General features: G+C 50.6%; 1 protein-coding gene and 1 non-coding gene across 4 annotated transcripts in view; both read left to right on the top strand.

The window, feature by feature from the left end:
* The window catches only part of LOC135054368 (von Willebrand factor A domain-containing protein 5A-like), a 188,169-nt gene that overhangs the window by 2,061 nt on the left and 162,941 nt on the right, over positions 1-23,167 (top strand). For 2 of the 3 annotated variants that reach the window (XM_063957558.1, XM_063957560.1), the window contains exon 3: positions 9,714-9,936. In XM_063957558.1, the coding sequence (XP_063813628.1) occupies positions 9,714-9,936 (223 nt within the window). Of the gene's footprint in view, positions 1-8,869; positions 9,069-9,713; positions 9,937-23,167 lie in introns of those variants that run through there. The other variant, XM_063957559.1, reaches the window with a different exon arrangement.
* On the top strand, positions 20,616-20,734 carry LOC134949942 (5S ribosomal RNA). Its single transcript, XR_010183192.1, has one exon. It is a non-coding gene; the product is annotated as a 5S ribosomal RNA (ribosomal RNA).

Here is a 23,167-nt window from a genome sequence, read left to right as displayed (position 1 = left end):
GGGCTGATGGCTGCGGTGTAGAGACTCCGTATCTCGCCTGTGTGGGAGCCATGGATGTCAGGGGAGATCTGGCAGTGAGGGCGCCATTGTATGTAGTACCAGCCGCTGGGTGTAGACTCCGTATCGCGCCTGTGTGGGAGCCATGGATGTCAGGGGAGATCTGGCAGTGGGGGCGCCATTGTATGTAGTACCAGCCGCTGGGTGTAGGCTCCGTATCGTGCCTGTGTGGGAGCCATGGATGTCAGGGGAGATCTGGCAGTGGGGGCGCCATTGTATGTAGTACCAGCCGCTGGGTGTAGGCTCCGTATCGCGCCTGTGTGGGAGCCATGGATGTCAGGGGAGATCTGGCAGTGGGGGCACCATTGTATGTAGTCCCAGCTGCTGGGTATAGGCTCCGTATCGCGCCTGTGTGGGAGCCATGGATGTCAGGGGAGATCTGGCAGTGGGGACGCCATTGTATGTAGTACCAGCCGCTGGGTCTAGGCTGGACAGAGCGGAGATCTGAGCTGGGACTTTATTCATGGTAAAGTCACTTGTTTCGGGGCTGGTAGTAGTCACATGGGGCTGCTGAGCACAGGCTGGATGTGTAACTATCCCTGACCCATCATGCTTCTTATCATGCCCCCCTTCCCCTGGTAACCCACCGCTGTGGCAGTGCCAGGATCTGTATACGGCCTGCGTACGGGCGAGTATACACACTTATACACCTGTGCGGTTGCGGGTGACCTCAGGGCACCTCTGAATCAGCGCTATGTATTTGCTGTTCACTGGGAGAACTCACTGTGACAACATTGCTCTATACATGTTCATGGATGACACAGACCTCCTGTATCACCTGGGAACCTGGCTGTTCTCCCTGCGGTTCTGTCACTGTGTGCTCAGACTTGTGGTGTTCCGGTGACGCTGTGTGACCTGATGTAACGGCTGCAGGAAGGGCCGGGCTCCTTGTATAAAGGTGCAGAGATTTGTCCCCCACCCCTCCCCCTCCATTTGCACAGGATTCCATTATTGTGTATATTTTGTTACTGTATTATTAGAACATAGTGAGTGGGTCGGGGTCATTGAAAAAAAACTTTTTCTTTGAATCTTTGTCCAGCAAATTGTGCTGCAATTAGTGTTATTTCTCTTACGTCCTAGAGGATGCTGGGGACTCCGTAAGGACCGTGGGGTATAGACGGGCTCCGCAGGAGACATGGGCACTATAAAGAACTTTAGTATGGGTGTGCACTGGCTCCTCCCTCTATGCCCCTCCTCCAGACCTCAGTTAGATCCTGTGCTCAGAGGAGACTGGGTGCATTACAGGGAGCTCTCCTGAGTTTCTCTGAATAAAGAATTTTGTTAGGTTTTTTTATTTTCAGGGAGCACTGCTGGCAACAGGCTCCCTGCATCGTGGGACTGAGGGGAGAGAAGCAGACCTACTTAAATGATAGGCTCTGCTTCTTAGGCTACTGGACACCATTAGCTCCAGAGGGATCGTATACAGGATCTCACCCTCGTCGTCCGATCCCAGAGGCGCGCCGCCGTCCCCCTCGCAGAGCCGGAAGATAGAAGCCGGGTGAGTATAAGAAGAAAAGACTTCAGAGGCGGCAGAAGACTTCAAATCTTCTATGAGGTAACCACTGCGCGCCATTGCTCCCACACTACAGGCACTGATAGGTGCAGGGTGCATGGGGGCGCCCTGCGCAGCAAAAAACCTCTAGGACTGGCTCAAATACGTATATAGGCTACAGTGGTAGTCAGTGCCAGATTAATGTCCACATGGGCCTGGAGCTGAAATTTATAAAGGGCCTAATTGTGTGCGGAAACCAGGGATATGGCTAGTGATATTGGGGGCATGGGGTGCAGTGATCGCGCTGAGCGAAAAAAGCTGTGGGTCCCAGGGACTCATCACTTTAAGAAATTGGGGTCCTACTCCACAGTTTCTGGGTCCCAACACAATTTATGCATTATAGGCAGTGCTGGGGGAAGGCAGCAGTTGGGGTAGAGCTGGGGGTTGAGGCAGGGAACACTTGGGGCAGGAGGGGGTTAAGGGAAGGCAGTGCTGGGGGTAGTGAGGAGGCAAGAGCAGGCAACCGTTTGAGAAGTGCTGTGAGTGGGTAGCAGTTGGGGTAGAGGGGCATGCAGGAGAGGGTAAGGAAAGACAGCAACTGAGGCAGTACTGGTCCAGGGGTGGTCTTCTGTATGCCGAATGTCGGGATCCCGGCGCACAGTATACTGGCGCCGGAATCACGACACCCGGCATACCGACAACTATTCTCCCTCGTGGGGGTCCACGACCCCCCTGGAGAGAGATTAAAATAGTGTAGCGCGCCACCATGCCCGCAGCGTGGCGAGCGCGCAAGGGGCTCCTTTGCGCTCGCCACGCTGTCGGTATGCCGGCGTCGGGCTCCCGGGAGCCCGACCGCCGGCATACCGTACGACACCCACACAGAACGGCTCCCCTACACTCAGATCTCCAGGCGCAGAGTCTTAACGGCTGGCTTTCACTTCCGCAGCGGGAGGATCACCTGCTGAGCGTCTGTTTCCAGTGCAGACTGTGTCCCAATCACTGCTGCCCACAGTGATTGGGACACAGTGTTATAGGCCCTACACACTGGCCGATTTTTTTTGAAAGATATGAACGATCTCGTTCATAAATGAACGAGAACTCATTCATATCTTTCAGTGTGGAGGCTCCAGCGATGAACGATGCGCGGCCCCGCTCTCGTTCATCGCTGGTCCCCCGTCGGCTGTACATGCAGGCCAATATGGATGATCTCATCCATATTTGCCTTCACTTCAATGCAGCCGGGGTGATGGGGGAGTGAAGAAACTTCACTCCCCCCGTCACTGCCCCCCCCCCCCCCCCCCCCGGGTCGCTCGTCGGCCGCATCTGCCGTCGGGCAGCTCGGCCAGTGTGTAGGGCCCTTTAGAGAAGACACCACTTGAGGGAGAGGCACTCAGTCACCAGGGGGGGGGGGGATGTGGGCTGCCCGATCACTGTGACACCAGCAGTGATCGGGACATGCTGGAGGCAAATCTGCGGCTGCAGGGGGACCGACCGGGTCTCAGGAGGCGATTAAATGTGGAGATGGGAGGCGCTGCTGGCAGTGACTGGATGTGGAGACGGGGGACGCTGCCGGCGGTGATTGGCTGAGACAGGGAATGCTGCTGATTGGTTGGGGAGTCAGATCGCATCCTGCAGGACCAGCTCATAATATTTCATAATTGAGTCCCTCATAGACAATAGCATGTAAAACACACCACACACACACACACACACACACACACACACACCGTACGTACACACCACATGAACATACAATACACACACACTACCATATGAACATACAATACACACACACTACCATATACACACATAGTACACACATACAGTAGACACACACACTACTGCTACATATACACACACAACACATATACACACACCACCAGTCCACCACACACACTACTGCTGCTTATATACACACACACACCACATATATACACACAGTAGATTGTAGAGTGCACACTACACACACACACACACACACACACACACACACACACACTTTTCAGTACCAGGCTTCCTGCAGCAGCTGCCGCTCCTCGTGTAGTCTGGGGGCGGAGCTTGTGACATTCTCAGTCAGGACCCCGGAGAAGGAGACACTGGAGGGGTGGCCACCACACTGCCTGCACGGCTCACGGCTCTCTGACTGTAAGTAGGGGAGAGAGGGCAGCCGCATCCGTTGGCAGTGTGCGATAGGAAAACGTTTTCCTGTCAACTCTGCCAGTGAGTCTCCTGTGGAGTTCCAGTTAATCCGGTCCTGGTGGCAGTATATATTGTAACGGTAGATGCTAGAATCAAGTGGGCTAAGGGACCTTTTCCGTAAGGGGGAGGAGTTACGACGCAAGGGGGAGGAGCTAGGCCAGCGGGATAGTTCCTCTACTATCCACGCCACCAACTATTACCTTTAGTAATTAGGTGGTGAGCGAAGCGAGCCACCGTGCCCGAAGCGTGGCGAGCGTACTTTTCGGGTACCCTGTTCGCCCGTAGCTCCTCCCCCTGGTGACGTAGCTCCTCCCCTCAATACGTCACAAGGTCCCTTCAGCCCCTCCGATATAGAACCAACCATATTGTAACCCCAGCCAGTATACATAAAATTGAGCGGGACCGAAGCCCGCGCTGAGGGGGGCGGGGCCTGATCTCCCAGCACTAACCAGCCAGCGCCATTTTCTCCACAGCAGCACGCTGCAGCAGCTGCTCCCCGGACTCTCCCCCGCTGAACACGGTGACACAGGGCAGAAAGAGGGTGGGGCACTTGTAAGGCGCGGTGAGGGTATAGATTTATCTATATCAATATATAAAAGCGCTACTTGTCTGGGAATCTTTGTTTCCAGGGTTATTGGCGCTGGGTGTGTGCTGGCAACTCTCTCTCTGCCTCTCCCAAGGGCCTTATTGGGGAACTGTCTCCATATTAACATATACATTCCCTGTGTGTGTGTGAGGGGTGTCGGTACATGTGTCGGCTTGTCTGAGATGGAAGGCTCTTCTAGAGAGGAGATGGAGCAGATGATTGGGGGGTCTCAGTCGGCAACGCCGACACCTGAGTGGTTGGACATGTGTAATGATTTAAAAGCGAGTGTGACCTTGTTACAACAGAAATTGGGCAAAGTACAGTCTACAAAACAGGGCCCTTCAGGGTCTCAAAGGCGTCCCCTATCCCAAATAGCAGACACTGATACCGACACGGATTCTGACTCCCGTGTCGACTACAATGATGCAAGGTTACACCCAGGGGAGGCCAAAAGCATTCGTTATATGATTATTGCAATAAAAAATGTTTTGCATATCACAGATGACCCCTCTGTCCCTGACACGAGGGTATACATGTTTAAGAAAAAGAAACCTGAGGTAACGTTTCCTCCATCTCATGAGCTGAACGCTGTATTTGAGAAAGCTTGGGAGACTCCAGACAAAAAACTGCAGATTCCCAAGAGGATTCTTATGGCGTATCCTTTCCCTGCACAGGACAGGGTACGGTGGGAATCCTCGCCCAGGGTAGACAAGGCTTTGATGCGCTTATCCAAGAAGGTGGCACTACCGTCTCCAGACACGGCAGTCCTCAAGGATCCTGCTGATCGCAGACAGGAAACAACATTGAAATCAATTTATACACATACTGGTGCTTTACTAAGACCGGCTATAGCATCGGCATGGGTCTGTAGCGCAGTAGCAGCTTGGACAGATACCTTGTCAGCTGATATTGATACCCTAGATAGGGATACCATTTTGTTGACCTTGAATCACATCAAAGACGCAGTCTTATATATGAGAGACGCTCAAAGAGACGTCGGACTACTAGGTTCAAGGGCCAACGCCATGGCGATCTTGGCTAGGCGGGCTCTGTGGACCCGCCAATGGACAGGTGATGCCGACTCAAAGAAGCATATGGAAGTTTTACCTTACAACGGTGAGGTTTTATTTGGGGAAGGTCTCGAGGACCTAGTTTCCACAGCTACTGCGGGTAAATCTACTTATTTGCCTTATGTTCCCCCACAGCAAAAGAAAACTCCACAATATCAGATGCAGTCCTTTCGGTCGCATAAGTCCAGAAGAGGTTGGGGCTCTTCCTTTCTTGCCATAGGTAAGGGTAGAGGGAAAAGAACGCCTGCTACGGCTAGTTCCCAGGAGCAGAAGTCCTCTCCAGAATATCTGATGCAGTCCTTTCGGTCGCATAAGTCCAGAAGAGGTTGGGGCTCTTCCTTTCTTGCCAGAGGTAAGGGTAGAGGGAAAAGAACGCCTGTTACGGCTAGTTCCCAGGAGCAGAAGTCCTCCCTGGCTTCTACTAAATCCACAGCATGACGCTGGGGCTCCACTGAAGGAGTCCGCACCGGTGGGGGCACGTCTTCGACTCTTCAGCCAGGTCTGGGTTCTGTCAGACGTGGATCCTTGGGCGATGGAAATTGTTTCCCAAGGCTACAAACTGGAATTCGAAGTGGTGCCCCCTCGCCGATTTTTCAAGTCGGCCTTACCAGCTTCTCCCCCGGAGAGGGAAGTAGTGTTAGCTGCAATTCAAAAGCTGTGTCAACAGCAAGTGATTGTCAAGGTTCCCCTGGTCCAACAGGGGAAAGGGTTCTATTCAACCCTGTTCGTGGTCCCGAAGCCGGATGGTTCGGTCAGACCCATTTTAAATCTAAAATCCCTAAACCTGTACTTGAAAGTTCAAATTCAAGATGGAATCACTCCGGGCAGTGATATCCAGTCCGGAAGGGGGGGATTTTATGGTGTCGCTGGAGGTAAAGGATGCATACCTTCATGTCCCCATATATCCTCCTCATCAGGAGTATCTGAGATTCGCTGTACAGGACGGTCATCAGTTTCAGACGTTGCGGTTTGGCCTTTCCACGGCACCGAGTATTTTCACCAAGGTGATGGCGGAGATGATGGTGCTCCTGCGCAGGCAGGGAGTCACAATTATCCCATACATGGACGATCTCCTGATAAAGGCGAGAACGAGAGATCAATTGCTGAAGAGCGTATCGCTCTCCCTGAGAGTGCTACAACAGCACGGTTGGATCCTCAATCTGCCAAAGTCACAATTGGTTCCAACGACTCGACTATCATTCCTAGGCATGATTCTGGACTCGTAACAGAAGAGGGTTTTTCTCCCAATGGAAAAAGCCCAGGGCCTCCAGAACATTGTCAGAGACCTGTTAAAACCAAAAAGAGTGTCTGTTCATCAATGCACTCGAGTTTTGGAAAAAATGGTGGCAGCCTACGAGGCCATACCCTTCGGCAGGTTCCATGCGAGGACATTTCAGTGGGACCTTCTGGACAAGTGGGCCAGCTCCCATCTACAAATGTCAGAAGATAAGCCTGTACCCCCAGGGTGTCTCTCCTGTGGTGGCTGCAGAGTACTCACCTTCTAGAGGGTCGCAGGTTCGGCATTCAGGACTGGGTTCTGATAACCACGGACGCGAGCCTCCGATGATGGGTAGCAGTCACACAAGGAAGACATTTTCAGGGACTATGGTCAAGCCAGAAGGCTTGTCTACACATCAACGTACTGGAATTGAGGGCCATATACAACGGCCTACGACAAGCGGAGAATCTTCGCGACCTACCGGTGCTGATTCAATCAGACAACGTCACAGCCGTGGCTCATGTAAACCACCAAGGCGGGACAAGGAGCAGAGTGGCAATGGCGGAAGCCACCAAGATTCTTCGCTGGGCGGTCTTCATCCCGGGAGTGGACAACTGAGAAGCAGACTTCCTCAGCAGACAAGAAGCTTCGGAGGTATTGTGCCAGGTCAAGGGACCCTCAGGCAGTAGCGGTAGACGCCCTGGTGACACCATGGGTGTTTCAGTCGGTCTATGTGTTCCCTCCTCTTCCTCTCATCTCAAAAATGTTGAGAATCATAAGAAGAAAAAGAGTGCAGACAATACTCATTGTTCCAGATTGCCCTCGGAGGGCCTGGTATTTAGATCTTCAGGAAATGATCACAGAAGATTCGTGGCCTCTTCCCCTCAGGGAGGACCTGATGCAGCAGGGGCCCTGCCTCTTCCAAGACTTACCGCGGTTATGTTTGACGGCATGGCGGTTGAACACCGAATCCTAGCTGGGAAAGGTATTCCGGAGGAAGTCATCCCTACTCTGATAAAGGCTAGGAAGGAGGTGACAGCGAAACATTATCACCGTATCTGGAGGAAGTATGTATCTTGGTGTGAAGCCAAGAATACTCCTACGGAAGATTTCCATCTGGGCCGTGTTCTCCACTTTCTACAGACAGGAGTGGATATGGGCCTGAAGTTAGGCTCCATTCAGGTACAGATTTCGGCCCTATCTATATTCTTTCAGAAGGAATTGGCTTCTCTTCCAGAAGTCCAGACTTTTGTGAAGGGAGTGCTGCACATCCAGCCTCCTTTTGTGCCCCCAGTGGCACCATGGGATCTTAACGTGGTGTTACGGTACCTAAAATCTCACTGGTATGAACCTCTTCAAATGGTTGAATTCAAATTTCTCACTTGGAAGGTGGTCATGTTATTGGCCTTGGCATCTGCAAGGCGGGAGTCAGAGTTGGCGGCCTTGTCTCACAAGAGCCCCTATTTGATTTTCCATGTGGATAGAGCAGAGTTGAGGACTCTGCCTCAATTTTTACCTAATGTGGTTTCTTCTTTTCATATAAACAAACATATTGTGGTGCCTGTGGCTACTGGGGACTTGGAGGACTCCAAGTCCTTGGATGTAGTCAGGGCCTTAAAAATTTATGAAGCCAGGACGGCTAGGGTTAGGAAAACAGAGGCTCTGTTTGTCCTGTATGCAGCCAACAAAGTTGTCGCTCCTGCTTCTAAGCAGACTATTGCTCACTGGATCTGTAACGATTCAGCAGGCGTATGTTACGGCTGGATTGCCGTTACCAAATTCGGTAAAGGCCCATTCCACTAGGAAGGTGGGCTCTTCTTGGGCGGCTGCCCGAGGTGTCTCGGCATTACAGCTTTGCCGAGCAGCTACTTGGTTGAGTTCAAACACTTTTGCAAAATTCTAAAAGTTTGATACCCTGGCTGATGAGGACCTCGCGTTTGCTCAATCGGTGCTGCAGAGTCATCCGCATTCTCCCGCCCGGTTTGGAGCTTTGGTATAAACCCCATGGTCCTTACGGAGTCCCCAGCATCCTAGTCCGTAGAGGATGCTGGGCGCCCGTCCTAGTGCGGACTAAATCTGCAAGACTTGTATATAGTTGTTGCTTATATAAGGGTTATGTTACAGTTGAGATCGTTCTTTGACTGATACTGTTTTTTGTTCATACTGTTAACTGGTTGCGTATATTCCAGGTTATACGGTGTGGTTGGTGTGGCTGGTATGAATCTTGCCCTTAGATTAACAAAATCCTTTCCTCATATTGTCCATCTCCTCTGGGCACAGTTTCTCTAACTGAGGTCTGGAGGAGGGGCATAGAGGGTGGAGCCACTGCACACCCATACTAAAAGTTCTCTATAGTGCCCATGTCTCCTGCGGAGCCCGTCTATACCCCATGGTCCTTACGGAGTCCCCAGCATCCTCTACGGACTAGGCGAAAAAGATTTACCGGTAGGTTTAAAATCTTATTTTCTTTATGTTTGGGGGGAATAAGAGTACAAAAGTTCCATTTTCATATATTTAGTATTACGCCCCCGCGAGTATCAGCATGGACAATGGAGGTCCCGCGCTGTCGCATTTTCCCCTGCCCGCTCCGTATCTGATGCTGACAGATAAAGAACTGCTGAGAATATTCAGCAAACCTGTGTATAGCTCCTATACCCTACGCTGCGACAGCCACTGGCCGCAGAGGTGAAGATTGGGCGCTGAGCTCCCCCATTGCCGGATTCCACAGCCTGAGTATTGTCTGAAGTACCTATAGTATATACATTATCATCTGAATGCCACGTACGGCGTAACTATCCGCTGATTTCAGAGCGTGCAGCTCGCAGGCTATTATATAAGCCCCATTACGTAATAGCACAAACCAGACGCTGTAGATCCATGACCGGTGTGACCCTATACAAAGATAGAGTACAGTGTCCTGGCCCACCCAACAGCAGCGTGGTACGCCTCTGCCCACCCAATGGGGAGCGTTGACACCTCCCTACGCCCATCTTTATGGCAGCGGGCTTATTAATGAGGGAGTTGAGTGGCTGATGAATTGGGCAAGATAATGACCCCCCCCCCCCCCCATATCCCTTTTTCATGTTTTAGGCTAAAGAAACCTACGATGAAGCCATGAGCAAGGGTCAGCAGGCGTTCCTATTGGAGGAGGACGAGAGCTCTGCCGACGTATTCAGCTGCAGCGTTGGGAATCTACCCCCCGGGCAGGAGGCGGAGGTGACCCTGAAATACGTGCAGGAGCTGCCTGTGGAAGCTGATGGAGCCGTGCGTTTTGTGCTTCCCGCTGTCCTCAACCCCAGATACACCCCAAAAGGTACAGCGGGAGAGTGAGCGTTTCCTAGCAGTCATATCACATCGGTAGTCACAGGTCGGCTGACACTTCTCTGCATATACAGTATAAAGGGAAATTGCAGCAATCACACACACGTGCAGTACCACCACCCCTGTCTGGCACAAGGAGATGAATTGAATCCCCCCCCATTGTGTGTGTGTGTGGAACACTGTGGCCACAGGTTCTACCTTATTCTCACACTTACCTGCGGCCGCCCCGGGTAGTCCTGAGTAAAGGTCCCATCATGAGGAAAGAGGGAAACGTTTGAAGCTAAAAGCACTGAGACTGTCCTTGTGTGTGTCTCAGGCATACTAGTAATAATTGTTATAGCGGCTTTCCTCTGTGTGTGATATATAGATAACCAGCCAGAGCTGTGCCGCCCTGTTCCTCTCCTCTCCTGCTCATTAGTGGCAGACACTTACTGCTGCATCGTACATACCTTACGTTATCCTGTGTGTGATAATAGGATTTTGGTACTTACCAGGTAAATCCTTTTCTTTGAATCCATAGGGGGCACTGGAGTACTCTTGGGATATGGACGGCGTAGCAGAAACAAAGGCACTGAATATTTAAATTTAGAACTCTCCACCCCTCCATATCCCAGAGTACCTCAGTGTACGACCTCAGTGTTTTTTACTGAGCGAACAAGACTATAGAGAGGTTGACAATGGAGAATTCCTATCACATAACGGACAACAACAAAGTTGACCCATAACGTTACTGTCAACTAAACAGTTGACCCCATAACCGATAATTTGAACCAATCGGTGAAAATTTCTTACCATAAGCTCCTCTGAGCTTAATACAACCCTGGTAAACTGTGTTACCATAAGCTCCTTTGAGCTTAAACCAACCCAGGTAAAACTGCTCTGGGTGGGCGTCCAGTGCCCCCTATGGATTCAAAGAAAAGGATTTACCTGGTAAGTACCAAAATCCTATTTTCTCTGACGTCCTAGTGGATGCTGGGGACTCCGTCAGGACCATGGGGATATAGCGGCTCCGCAGGAGACAGGGCACAATAATAAAAGCTTTAGGATCAGGTGGTGTGCACTGGCTCCTCCCCCTATGACCCTCCTCCAAGCCTCAGTTAGATTTTTGTGCCCGACGAGAAGGGTGCAATCTAGGTGGCTCTCCTGAGCTGCTTAGAATAAAAGTTTAAGTTAGGTTTTTTATTTTCAGTGAGTCCTGCTGGCAACAGGCTCACTGCTACGAGGGACTTAGGGGAGAGAAGAAAACTCACCTGCGTGCAGGATGGATTTGCTTCTTAGGCTACTGGACACCATTAGCTCCAGAGGGAGTCGGAACACAGGTCTCACCCTGGGGTTCGTCCCGGAGCCGTGCCGCCGACCCCCCTTGCAGATGCCGAAGTTGAAGAGGTCCAGAAGTCCAGAAACAGGCGGCAGAAGACTTTCAGTCTTCATAAGGTAGCGCACAGCACTGCAGCTGTGCGCCATTGTTGTCAGCACACTTCACCAACAGTCACCAACTGTCACTGAGGGTGCAGGGCGCTGGGGGGGGCGCCCTGGGCAGCAATGTATAATACCTTTTTATGGCTAAAATACATCACATATAGCCCTTGAGGCTATATGGATGTATTTAACCCCTGCCAGATCTCACAAACTCCGGGAGAAGAGCCCACCGAAAAGGGGGCGGGGCCTATTCTCCTCGGCACACGGCGCCATTTTCCTGCTCAGCTCTGCTGTGAGGAAGGCTCCCAGGCTCTCCCCTGCACTGCACTACAGAAACAGGGTTAAAACAGAGAGGGGGGGCACTTATTTGGCGATATGATTACATATATAAAAATGCTATAAGGGAAAACACTTGTATAAGGGGTTGTCCCTGTATAATTATAGCGTTTTTGGTGTGTGCTGGCAAACTCTCCCTCTGTCTCCCCAAAGGGCTAGTGGGGTCCTGTCCTCTGTCAGAGCATTCCCTGTGTGTGTGCTGTGTGTCGGTACGTGTGTGTCGACATGTAGGAGGACGATGTTGGTGAGGAGGCGGAGCAAATTGCCTGTATTGGTGATGTCACTCTCTAGGGAGTCGACACTGGAATGGATGGCTTATTTAGGAATTACGTGATAATGTCAACACGCTGCAAGGTCGGTTGACGACATGAGACGGCCGGCAAACAAATTAGTACCTGTCCAGGCGTCTCAGACACCGTCAGGGGCTTGTAAAAACGCCCATTTACCTCAGTCGGTCGACACAGACACGGACACTGACTCCAGTGTCGACGGTGAAGAAACAAACGTATTTTCCTTTAGGGCCACACGTTTCATGTTAAGGGCAATGAAGGAGGTGTTACATATTTATGATACTACAAGTACCACAAATAAGGGTATTATGTAGGGTGTGAATAAACTACTTGTAGTTTTTCCTGAATCAGATAAATTAAATGAAGTGTGTGATGATACGTGGGTTTCCTCCGATAGAAAATTATTGGCGGTATACCCTTTCCCGCCAGAAGTTAGGGCGAGTTGGGAAACACACCTTAGGGTGAATAAGGCGCTCACACGCTTATAAAAACAAGTGGCGTTACCGTCTCCAGATACGGCAGCCCTCAAGGAGCCAGCTGATAGGAAGCTGAAAAATATCCTAAAAGTATATACACATATACTGGTGTTATACTACGACCAGCAATCGCCTCAGCCTGGATGTGCAGCGCTGAGGGGGCTTGGTCGGATTTCCTGACTGAAAATATTGATACCCTTGACAGGGACAAGATTTTATGGACTATAGAGCATTTTAAGGATGCATTTCTATATATGCGAGATGCGCAGAGGGATATTTGCATTCTGGCATCAAGAGTAAATGTGATGTCCATATCTGCCAGACGACAGTGGTCAGGTGATGCAGATTCCAGACGGCACATGGAAGTATTGCCGTATAAAGGGGCGGTCCATCGGACCTGGTGGCCATGGCAACAGCTGAAAAATCCACCTTTTGTTACCCCAAGTCACATCTCAGCAGAAAAGGACACAGTCTTTTCAGTCTCAGTCCTTTCGTCCCCATAAGGGCAGGCGGGCAAAAGGGCCAGTCATATCTGCCCAGGGGTAGAGGAAAGGGAAGAAGACTGCAGCAGGCAGCCCATTCCCAGGAACAGAAGCCCTCCACAGCTTCTGCCAAGTCCGCAGCATGACGCTGGGGCCGTACAAGCGGACTCAGGTGCGGTAGGGGGTCATCTCAAGAGTTTCAGCACGCAGTGGGCTCACTCACAAGTGGACTCCTGGATCCTACACGTAGTATCCCAGGTGTACATTGGAAATTCGAGACGTCTCCCCCTCACAAGTTCCTGAAGTCTGCTTTACCAACGTCTCCCTCCGACAGGGAGGCAGTATTGGGAACAATTCACAGGCTGTATTCCCAGCAGGTGATAATCAAAGTACCCCTTCTACAACAAGGGAAGGGGTATTATTCCACACTATATTGTGGTACTGAAGCCAGACGGCTAGGTGAGATCTGAAATATTTGAACACTTACATACAAGCGTTCAAATCAAGATGGAGTCACTCAGAGCAGTGATAGCGAACCAGGAAGAAGGGGACGATATGGTGTCACTGGATATCAGGGACGCTTACCTACATGTCCAAATTTGCCCTTCTCACCAAGGGTACCTCAGGTTCGTGGTACAGAACTGTCACTATCAGTTCAGACGCTGCCGTTTGGATTGTCCACGGCACCCCGGGTCTTTACCAAGGTAATGGCCGAAATGATGATTCTTCTTAAAAGAAATATGGACGCTTTCCTGATAAGGGCAAGGTCCAGAGAACAGTTGGAGGTCGGAGTAGCACTATCTTAAGTAGTTCTACGACAGCACGAGTGGATTCTAAATATTCCAAAATCGCAGTTTTTTCCGACGACACGTCTACTGTTCCTAGGGATGATTCTGGACACAGTCCAGAAAAGGATGTTTTCTCCCGGAGAAGAAAGCCAGGGAGTTATCCGAGCTAGTCAGGAACCTCCTAAAACCAGGAAAAGTATCAGTGCATCATTGCACAAGGATCCTGTGAAAAATGGTGGTTTCTTACAAAGCGATCCCATTCGGTAGATTTCACGCAAGAACCTTTACGTGGGATCTGCTGGAAAAATGGTCCGGATCGCATCTTCAGATGCATCAGCGGATAACCCTGTCTCCAAGGACAAGGGTGTTTCTTCTGCGGTGGCTGCAGAGTGCTCATCTATGAAAGGGCCGCAGATTCGGCATTCAGGACTGGGTCCTGGTGACCACGGATGCCAGCCTGAGTGGCTGGGGAGCAGTCACACAAGGAAAAAATTTCCAGAGAGTGTGATCGAGTCTGGAGACTTCTCTCCACATAAATATACTGGAGCTAAGGGCAATTTACAATGCTCTAAGCTTAGCAAGACCTCTGCTTCAAGGTCAGCCGGTATTGATCCAGTGGGACAACATCACGGCAGTCGCCCACGTAAACAGACAGGGCGGCACAGGAAGCAGGAGGGAAATGGCAGAAACTGCAAGGATTCTTCGCTGGGCGAAAAATCATGTGATAACACTCTCAGCAGTGTTCATTCCGGGAGTGGAAAACTGGGAAGCAGACTTCCTCATCAGGCATGACCTCCACCCGGGAGAGTGGGGACTTCATCGGGAAGTCTTCCACATGATTGTAAACCGTTGTGAAAAACCAAAGGTGGACATGATGGCGTCCCGCCTGAACAAAAAACTAGATATTGCGCCAGGTCAAGGGACCCTCAGGCAATAGCGGTGGACGCTCTGGTAACACTGTGGATGTACCAGTCAGAGTATGTGTTCCCTCCTATGCCTCTCATACAAAAAGTACTGAGAATCATAAGAGGGAGATGAGTAAGAATGATACTCGTGGTTCCGGATTGGCCAAGAAGGACTTGGTACCCGAAACTTCAAGAGATGTTCACGGAAGACCCGTGGCCTCTACCTTTAAGAAAGGACCTGCTCCAGCAGGGGCCTTGTCTGTTCCAAGACTTACCGCGGCCGCGTTTGACGGCATGGCGGTTGAACGCCGGATCCTGAAAGGGCATTCCAGATGAAGTCATCCCTACCCTGGTCGAAGACAGGAAGGATGTAACCGCAAAACATTTTCACCGCATTTGGCGAAGATATGTTGCGTGGTGTGAGGCCAAGAAGGCCCCTACAGAGGAATTCCAACTGGGTCGTTTCCTACATTTCCTGAAAACAGGACTGTCTATGGGCCTAAAATTAGGGTCCATTAAGGTTCAAATTTCGGCCCTGTCGAATTTCTTCCAGAAAGAACTGGCTTTAGTGCCTGACGTTCAGATGTTTGTAAAAGGGGTACTGCATATACAGCCTCCTTTTGTGCCCCAGTGGCACCTTGGGATCTCAATGTTGTTTTGAGTTTCCTAAAGTCACATTGGTTTGAACCACTCACCACTGTGGACTTAAAATATCTCACATGGAAGGTGACGATGCTATTAGCCCTGGCTTCAGCCAGGCGTGTGTCAGAATTGGCGGCTTTATCATATATAAAACCCTTACTTAATTTTTCATTCTGACAGGGCAGAATTGAGGACTCGTCCTCAATTTCTCCTTAAGGTGTTTTCTGTTTTTCACATGAACCAACCTATTGTGGTACCTGCGGGTACTAGGGACTTGGAGGACCCCAAGTTACTTGACGTTGTCAGGGCCCTGAAAAATATGTTTCCAGGAAGGCTGGAGTCAGAAAATCTGACTCGCTGTTTAGCCTGTATGCACCCAACAAGATGGGTGCTCCTGCTTCTAAGCAGACGATTGCTCGCTGGATTTGTAATACAATTCAGTTTACACATTCTGTGGCAGGCCTGCCACAGCCAAAATCGGTAAAAGCCCATTCCAAAAGGAAGGGGGCTCATCTTGGGCGACTGCCCGAGGGGTCTCGGCTTTACAACTTTGCCGAGCAGTTACTTGGTCAGGGGAAAACACGTTTGCTAAATTCTACAGATTTGATACCCTGGCTGAGGAGGACCTGGAGTTCTCTCATTCGGTGCTGCAGGGTCATCCGCACTCTCCCGCCCGTTTGGGAGCTTTGGTATAATCCCCATGGTCCTGACGGATTCCCCAGCATCCACTAGGACGTCAGAGAAAATAAGATTTTACTTACCGATAAATCTATTTCTCGTAGTCCGTAGTGGATGCTGGGCGCCCATCCCAAGTGCGGATTGTCTGCAATACTTGTACATAGTTATTGTTACAAAAATCGGGTTATTCTTGTTGTGAGCCATCTTTTCAGAGGCTCCTTCGTTGTTATCATACTGTTAACTGGGTTCAGATCACAGGTTGTACGGTGTGATTGGTGTGGCTGGTATGAGTCTTACCCGGGATTCAATATCCTTCCTTATTATGCACGCTCGTCCGGGCACAGTATCCTAACTGAGGCTTGGAGGAGGGTCATAGGGGGAGGAGCCAGTGCACACCACCTGATCCTAAAGCTTTTATTATTGTGCCCTGTCTCCTGCGGAGCCGCTATATCCCCATGGTCCTGACGGAGTCCCCAGCATCCACTACGGACTACGAGAAATAGATTTATCGGTAAGTAAAATCTTATTTTCTCTATCGTCCTAGTGGATGCTGGGGTTCCTGAAAGGACCATGGGGAATAGCGGCTCCGCAGGAGACAGGGCACAAAAAGTAAAGCTTTAGGATCAGGTGGTGTGCACTGGCTCCTCCCCCTATGACCCTCCTCCAAGCCTCAGTTAGATTTTTGTGCCCGGCCGAGAAGGGTGCAATCTAGGTGGCTCTCCTAAAGAGCTGCTTAGAAAAGTTTAGCTTAGGTTTTTTATTTTACAGTGAGTCCTGCTGGCAACAGGATCACTGCAACGTGGGACTTAGGGGAGAAGAAGTGAACTCACCTGCGTGCAGGATGGATTGGCTTCTTGGCTACTGGACATTAGCTCCAGAGGGACGATCACAGGTACAGCCTGGATGGTCACCGGAGCCTCGCCGCCGGCCCCCTTGCAGATGCTGAAACGAGAAGAGGTCCAGAATCGGCGGCAGAAGACTCCTCAGTCTTCTTAAGGTAGCGCACAGCACTGCAGCTGTGCGCCATTTTCCTCTCAGCACACTTCACACGGCAGTCACTGAGGGTGCAGGGCGCTGGGAGGGGGGCGCCCTGGGAGGCAAATGAAAACCTTTTTTGGCTAAAAATACCTCGCATATAGCCTCCGGGGGCTATATGGAGATATTTAACCCCTGCCAGAATCCGTTAAGAGCGGGAGACGAGGCCGCCGAAAAAGGGGTGGGGCCTATCTCCTCAGCACACAGCGCCATTTTCCCTCACAGAAAGGCTGGAGGGAAGGCTCCCAGGCTCTCCCCTGCACTGCACTACAGAAACAGGGTTAAAACAGAGAGGGGGGGCACTAATTTGGCGTTAGAAATATATAAAAAAGATGCTATAAGGGAAAACACTTATATAAGGTTGTCCCTATATAATTATAGCGTTTTTGGTGTGTGCTGGCAAACTCTCCCTCTGTCTCTCCAAAGGGCTAGTAGGTCCTGTCCTCTATCAGAGCATTCCCTGTGTGTGTGCTGTGTGTCGGTACGTGTGTGTCGACATGTATGAGGACGATGTTGGTGAGGAGGCGGAGCAATTGCCTGTAATGGTGATGTCACTCTCTAGGGAGTCGACACCGGAATGGATGGCTTATTTAGGGAATTACGTGATAATGTCAACACGCGCCAAGGTCGGTTGACGACATGAGACGGCCGACAAACAATTAGTACCGGTCCAGACGTCTCAAAAACACCGTCAGGGGTTTTAAAACGCCCGTTTACTTTAGTCGGTCGACAGACACAGACAGGGACACTGAATCCAGTGTCGACGGTGAATAAACAAACGTATTCCTTATTAGGGCCACACGTTAAGGGCAATGAAGGAGGTGTTACATATTTCTGATACCACAAAAGAGGGTATTATGTGGGATGTGAAAAAACTACCGTAGTTTTTCCTGAATCAGATAAATTAAATGAAGTGTGTGATGATGCGTGGGTTCCCCCCGATAGAAAATATGGGCGGTATACCCTTTCCCGCCAGAAGTTAGGGCGCGTTGGGAAACACCCCTTAGGGTGGATAAGGCGCTCACACGCTTATCAGAACAAGTGGCGGTACCGTCTATAGATAGGGCCGTCCTCAAGGAGCCAGCTGACAGGAGGCTGGAAAAATATCATAAAAAGTATATACACACATACTGGTGTTATACTGCGACCGGGGATCGCCTCAGCCTGGATGTGCAGAGCTGGGGTGGCTTGGTCGGATTCCCTGACTAAAAATATAGAGCATTTAAAGGATGTATTTCTATTTCTCTATCGTCCTAGTGGATGCTGGGGTTCCTGAAAGGACCATGGGGAATAGCGGCTCCGCAGGAGACAGGGCACAAAAGTAAAGCTTTCCGATCAGGTGGTGTGCACTGGCTCCTCCCCCTATGACCCTCCTCCAAGCCAGTTAGATTTTTGTGCCCGGCCGAGAAGGGTGCAATCTAGGTGGCTCTCCTAAAGAGCTGCTTAGAAAAGTTTAGCTTAGGTTTTTTATTTTACAGTGAGTCCTGCTGGCAACAGGATCACTGCAACGAGGGACTTAGGGGAGAAGAAGTGAACTCACCTGCGTGCAGGATGGATTGGCTTCTTGGCTACTGGACATCAGCTCCAGAGGGACGATCACAGGTACAGCCTGGATGGTCACCGGAGCCTTGCCGCCGGCCCCCTTGCAGATGCTGAAGTAAGAAGAGGTCCAGAATCGGCGGCAGAAGACTCCTCAGTCTTCTAAAGGTAGCGCACAGCACTGCAGCTGTGCGCCATTTTCCTCTCAGCACACTTCACACGGCAGTCACTGAGGGTGCAGGGCGCTGGGAGGGGGGCGCCCTGGGAGGCAAATGAATACCTATTTCTCCTTCATCCACTAGGGGCCACTGGAGTGTAGTTACAATGGGGAGATAGTAGGTGGTATTGGTAGCTGGCACTTTAAAAATTCTCACACTGTGGCTAGCTCCTCCCCTACTATCTCCCCTCCAAGCCAGTCTTAGTTAAGTGCCCGAGGTAGCTGGTTCACTTGGGTTTAGCTGAAGAATTTTCTTCTTTTTTCTTTATTATTTTATTTTTCTTACACACACTCACAGACTGGCAGCTCTGCCACTGCCAGTCTGCACCGTGGGAGCTGCCGGCGGGGTCCCATCGCAGCTGCGTGCGGCTAGGGATGGGCCCCGGCTGAGGGAGACACTGAGCTCTCCTGAGTTGGCGGACACCGCTGCGTGCGGCGCGTGTCGCGGCCACTCCATCCAGCAGAAGATTCCGGCAGCATGGCAGCGGTGAGTATCAAAAAATGGTCGGACACCGCTGCGTGCGGCTTGTGTCGGGACCACCCCACCACAGAAGATTCCGGCTGGACGCCGCTGCGTGCGGCGTGTGTCGGGGCCGATCCACCAAGAACACAGTGGTGAGTGAAGTATACTTTATTTGTGGTGGCTATGTATGTTTTTAGAGCAATGCACTGTTTATTGTTGTACAACCCACTCCAGAAGGGCTCTCTGGGGCTGTAATGTACTTTATTGTATCCTTACCTGTCCTCCTCATGGAGAAACAGACAGGATGATTGGGGGAGGCTGAGTATGTGTTTATACAACCCTGACTGAAAAACGGGTGTGTGTCATTCTGATAACCCTCTGCTCCCCCAGCTCCCCGCACCCCCCGCACAGATCCCCACTCAGCGCGACTCACAGAGCCGGCACAGGGATCCCGCTCGAGCGCAAAGCAATGTTTAAATTTGGCGCCTTGTACGGAGGGGGCGGAGCTAAGTCCCGCTCTGTAGAGCGAGCTCAGCGCTCCCTGCTCCCAGGCGGCGACTCGCGCTCTGTTCAGCGCAACACTCCCCGGCGGCGGCTAGCAGATACAGGGCTCTACTAGCGCTGTATAGCGGGCTCAGCGCTCAGCGCTCCCCGGCGGTGACTCGCAGGCCCAGCGGAGGGTACAGCTCGCTTCCCGCTTAGTTTTGCAATAAGGCGCCATAGCCGGGGGGCGGAGCTAACTCCCGCTCTGTACAGCGGGCTCAGCATTCTCCGCTCCCCGGCCACTGTTATAGTGTAATAGGCATTTATGTGAGTTTAATGCACATGGTGCTGAGGAGAATGTGATATAGTCAGAGTGGCTCAGCACTAATCCAGTTATCCACTATATAGATTTTATCGCATAGCCCAGAGGAGTTTCACTCTGGCGGCCATTTCCTCCATGCACAGACCTGGCTTCATATTTGCAGTGTCTCCTATAGCCCAGTGGGCTAATCTTGCATACTCAGAGACAAATACAAATAAAGTCCCAGGTATATTAACAGTTAACCTGCTTTACTCAGCGGGCTCCCAGGTCTCCCCGTCGCTAGGCAACAGCTCTGGGATTTGTAACTTTTCGATACTTCAGGCTGCTGAAATATAGATACATTCCTCCTGCAGTAGAGTCCTATACCCAGCATTTTCCTACTTGCAAATCAGGGAACCTGCTCTATTACAGTAGCTGGGACTCAGCTCAATAATAATTAAAAGGATCTACTGTGCAGTATTTATTTACCTACGGTGTGTGTGTATATATACATATATAGTTATGTTTGTGCATGTATATATATAGATATATATATTTAAGTGCGTGTAGGTATGTATATAGATAAATCCATAAAATACCAGATATAGGGGATAAAAGCCTATGGCCACACCACCCTGAACACGCCCGATCTCGTCTGATCTCGGAAACTAAGCAGGGTCAGGCCCGGTTAGTACTTGGATGGGAGACCGCCTGGGAATACCAGGTGCTGTAGGCTACTTCCGCAATGTTTTCTAATAACAACATCTTGCACATAACATTTTCCCCCATCTTTCTCACAGGCTGGTCACCATTTTGAAAAGCCAGCGGAACCTCAGAGAAACATCTGGTGCACCTTAATTAGCGGTACACTAAATACAGGGCGGGGTGTTGCCTTCCCTTTATTATTCCTTGTTGTCACTAGTTACTAATGCTATTTGTAATTGTGGAATGCGTGTAAGGCATAAGACAAATAGCGCTGCGGCTCAGTACGCTAGTAGCGGGTATCTGAACAGGGGTTTGAATCCAAACAAAACTTTAAGGAGAACTCCTATAGCCTAGGGCTAAGACTCCTGTCCCACAGCGCAGCGTTGCTGGTTCAGGTCTCCGCTGCTCCAGAAAGTTTATTTTAATCGTATCGGTCACTACACATTATAGTGCACACCTTACGTAGGGCTCTGTTTATTTAACCCACCTTTTCTCCTTTCGTTTGTCTCTCCTGGGATAGTCGAAGAATTCCCTCTTAGGTGTGAAGTATGCGGCGGAGCCATCTGCTTCGCCCTCCACGCACCTGCACACCCCTGTTTGATCAATGATGCAGGTAATGTCACTATTAACCAGACAATAACTCATCAGGTAAGCCCTTGGACTTTGGTTTCCAAGGTCACAGGATCAAATCACAGCGGGACCAAACACACCTTTCCAAAAAGAAACTTTGCTAACATTCCATGCATTACTGATGTCTGTTTTCTGTGGATCTGAACCAGTGTCTCAGAATATACAGGTACATAATACAGCAGTTCATCTGATACTGCAGGTAAAGGAGGAGGACACGTCAAGTCCATCAGGGTTCCACGCCATTGACGAAAATGACAGCGACTGGTTCAGTTTCGGATGAGCTGGGCAGGCTCCGGTAGGCGGCCGACAGACACCCGAATACACAATATCAGGTATCAAACAAGGTTTGTTTTCCTATCTTTTCCCCGCAGATGGCAGGAGATGGTATCAGAACCTCTCTAGGGTATACACCTCGGTGTATCGCCGGTCCATCAAGCCGCCGTTTTCCTGAGGCAACCTTGCTCAGGGATCCATCGACATATGCGGCAGCATGGTTCTACCGTATCCGGAGCAGGTAGGTTGGGGAACAATTGTCCTCTAGGTTACAGGATGCTTCGCATCAGGATCAATTGATACTTTGATACAGGTCAGAATCACGATTCTGCTTTATGTTCCTTGGAGGTCTCCATGTCTACAGACTCGGACCCTGCATCTTCGCTTGGGCTGTCTTAACCCGACGACCTCTGGGGCTGCGACAGTGACAAGTAAACATGAAATCCTACGGGGCAGATGGTTCTGGGGAAGGAACTTTCTGCAGGATTTCTTGAACCAATGGAGGTAGGTCCACTTTGATTTCTCCTACTACTGCCCCAGCTCCAAGACAGACCTTTACTGGTCTTCCCTTTAGATTTTTTCGTGCCCTTTCAGGTTTTTGACTCCACACGGGTGATATCTTCGTCGCCAGGGGTTCTCAGGGTAAAAAGGCTGAAGCAGAGGTTCAACATCCTCAGTCCAGTCTGATTTTATGTCATCCTATACACCCATTACACCTGCAGGGTCCCAGGGTAGGCGCAGGTCGATGGGAGAAGGCTTGGGCGGTTACAACCGTCTCAGGAGTCCCTCGGCATAGGTCGGCTGATTTACGATGACAAGAGAGTCATACTGCAGGCTGCGCTCCATAGGTTTCTAACCGCAAAGGGTGTTGATCCCTGTTTTTCACATATCATTTGAATTAGGACAGTTCTCAGGCCTTTGTTTTCTTTTCACGTTCCGAAGCCAAGTGGCTCGGACAGGCCTATTCTGGCCTTACAATCCTTTTAGTCTGTGATTGCTAGTTTAAACAAGAAAGGGAGTTTTACGTGTCCCTTGTCTTCAGAGATGCCTGTTTACTGATTTCCGTTGGACAGGCTTTTCTCAGATTCCCCCTTAACAGGATTCTCATTTTCACTGTAAGTCCTTTACTCTTCTCTCTTCCGCTCCCACAGAGTTTAGAAAGATAACAGAATAACTCTTTTTCAGGGGCAGTGGGTGACGTTGGTTCCCTAATGGGACAATTTACTGCTACTATCCCACTCTGTACATTAGGTGGCTTCTGAATATCCGGAGGATCCACGAGCTTCTGATTCGACACAGATCCAATTTATGCTCCGCATAGACGTTTCTCAACACGGTCCGTCAGAGGTTTTTTCATTCCTCGGCACCAGAGACTCTATTTCTTCAGTCAAGTTGCGACGTAATGAGTGGTCGCCTCCATTCCTCTCGGAACGGGGGACAACAATCTTGTTTCCAGATCAAGCCACCAGGTCAGACTCCTGGGTGAGGGAACATGCCCCGGAGTTTTGTCAGCTGGTCCGCTGTGGGCGGAGATTTCGGATCGACCTCAGGGCGTTCTGAC

This window comes from Pseudophryne corroboree, chromosome 1, assembly GCF_028390025.1.
Source record: "Pseudophryne corroboree isolate aPseCor3 chromosome 1, aPseCor3.hap2, whole genome shotgun sequence".
Taxonomy (NCBI): domain Eukaryota; kingdom Metazoa; phylum Chordata; class Amphibia; order Anura; family Myobatrachidae; genus Pseudophryne; species Pseudophryne corroboree.
The sequence above is the reverse complement of the archived record's forward strand: the minus strand, read 5'-3'. Positions and strand labels throughout refer to the sequence as shown.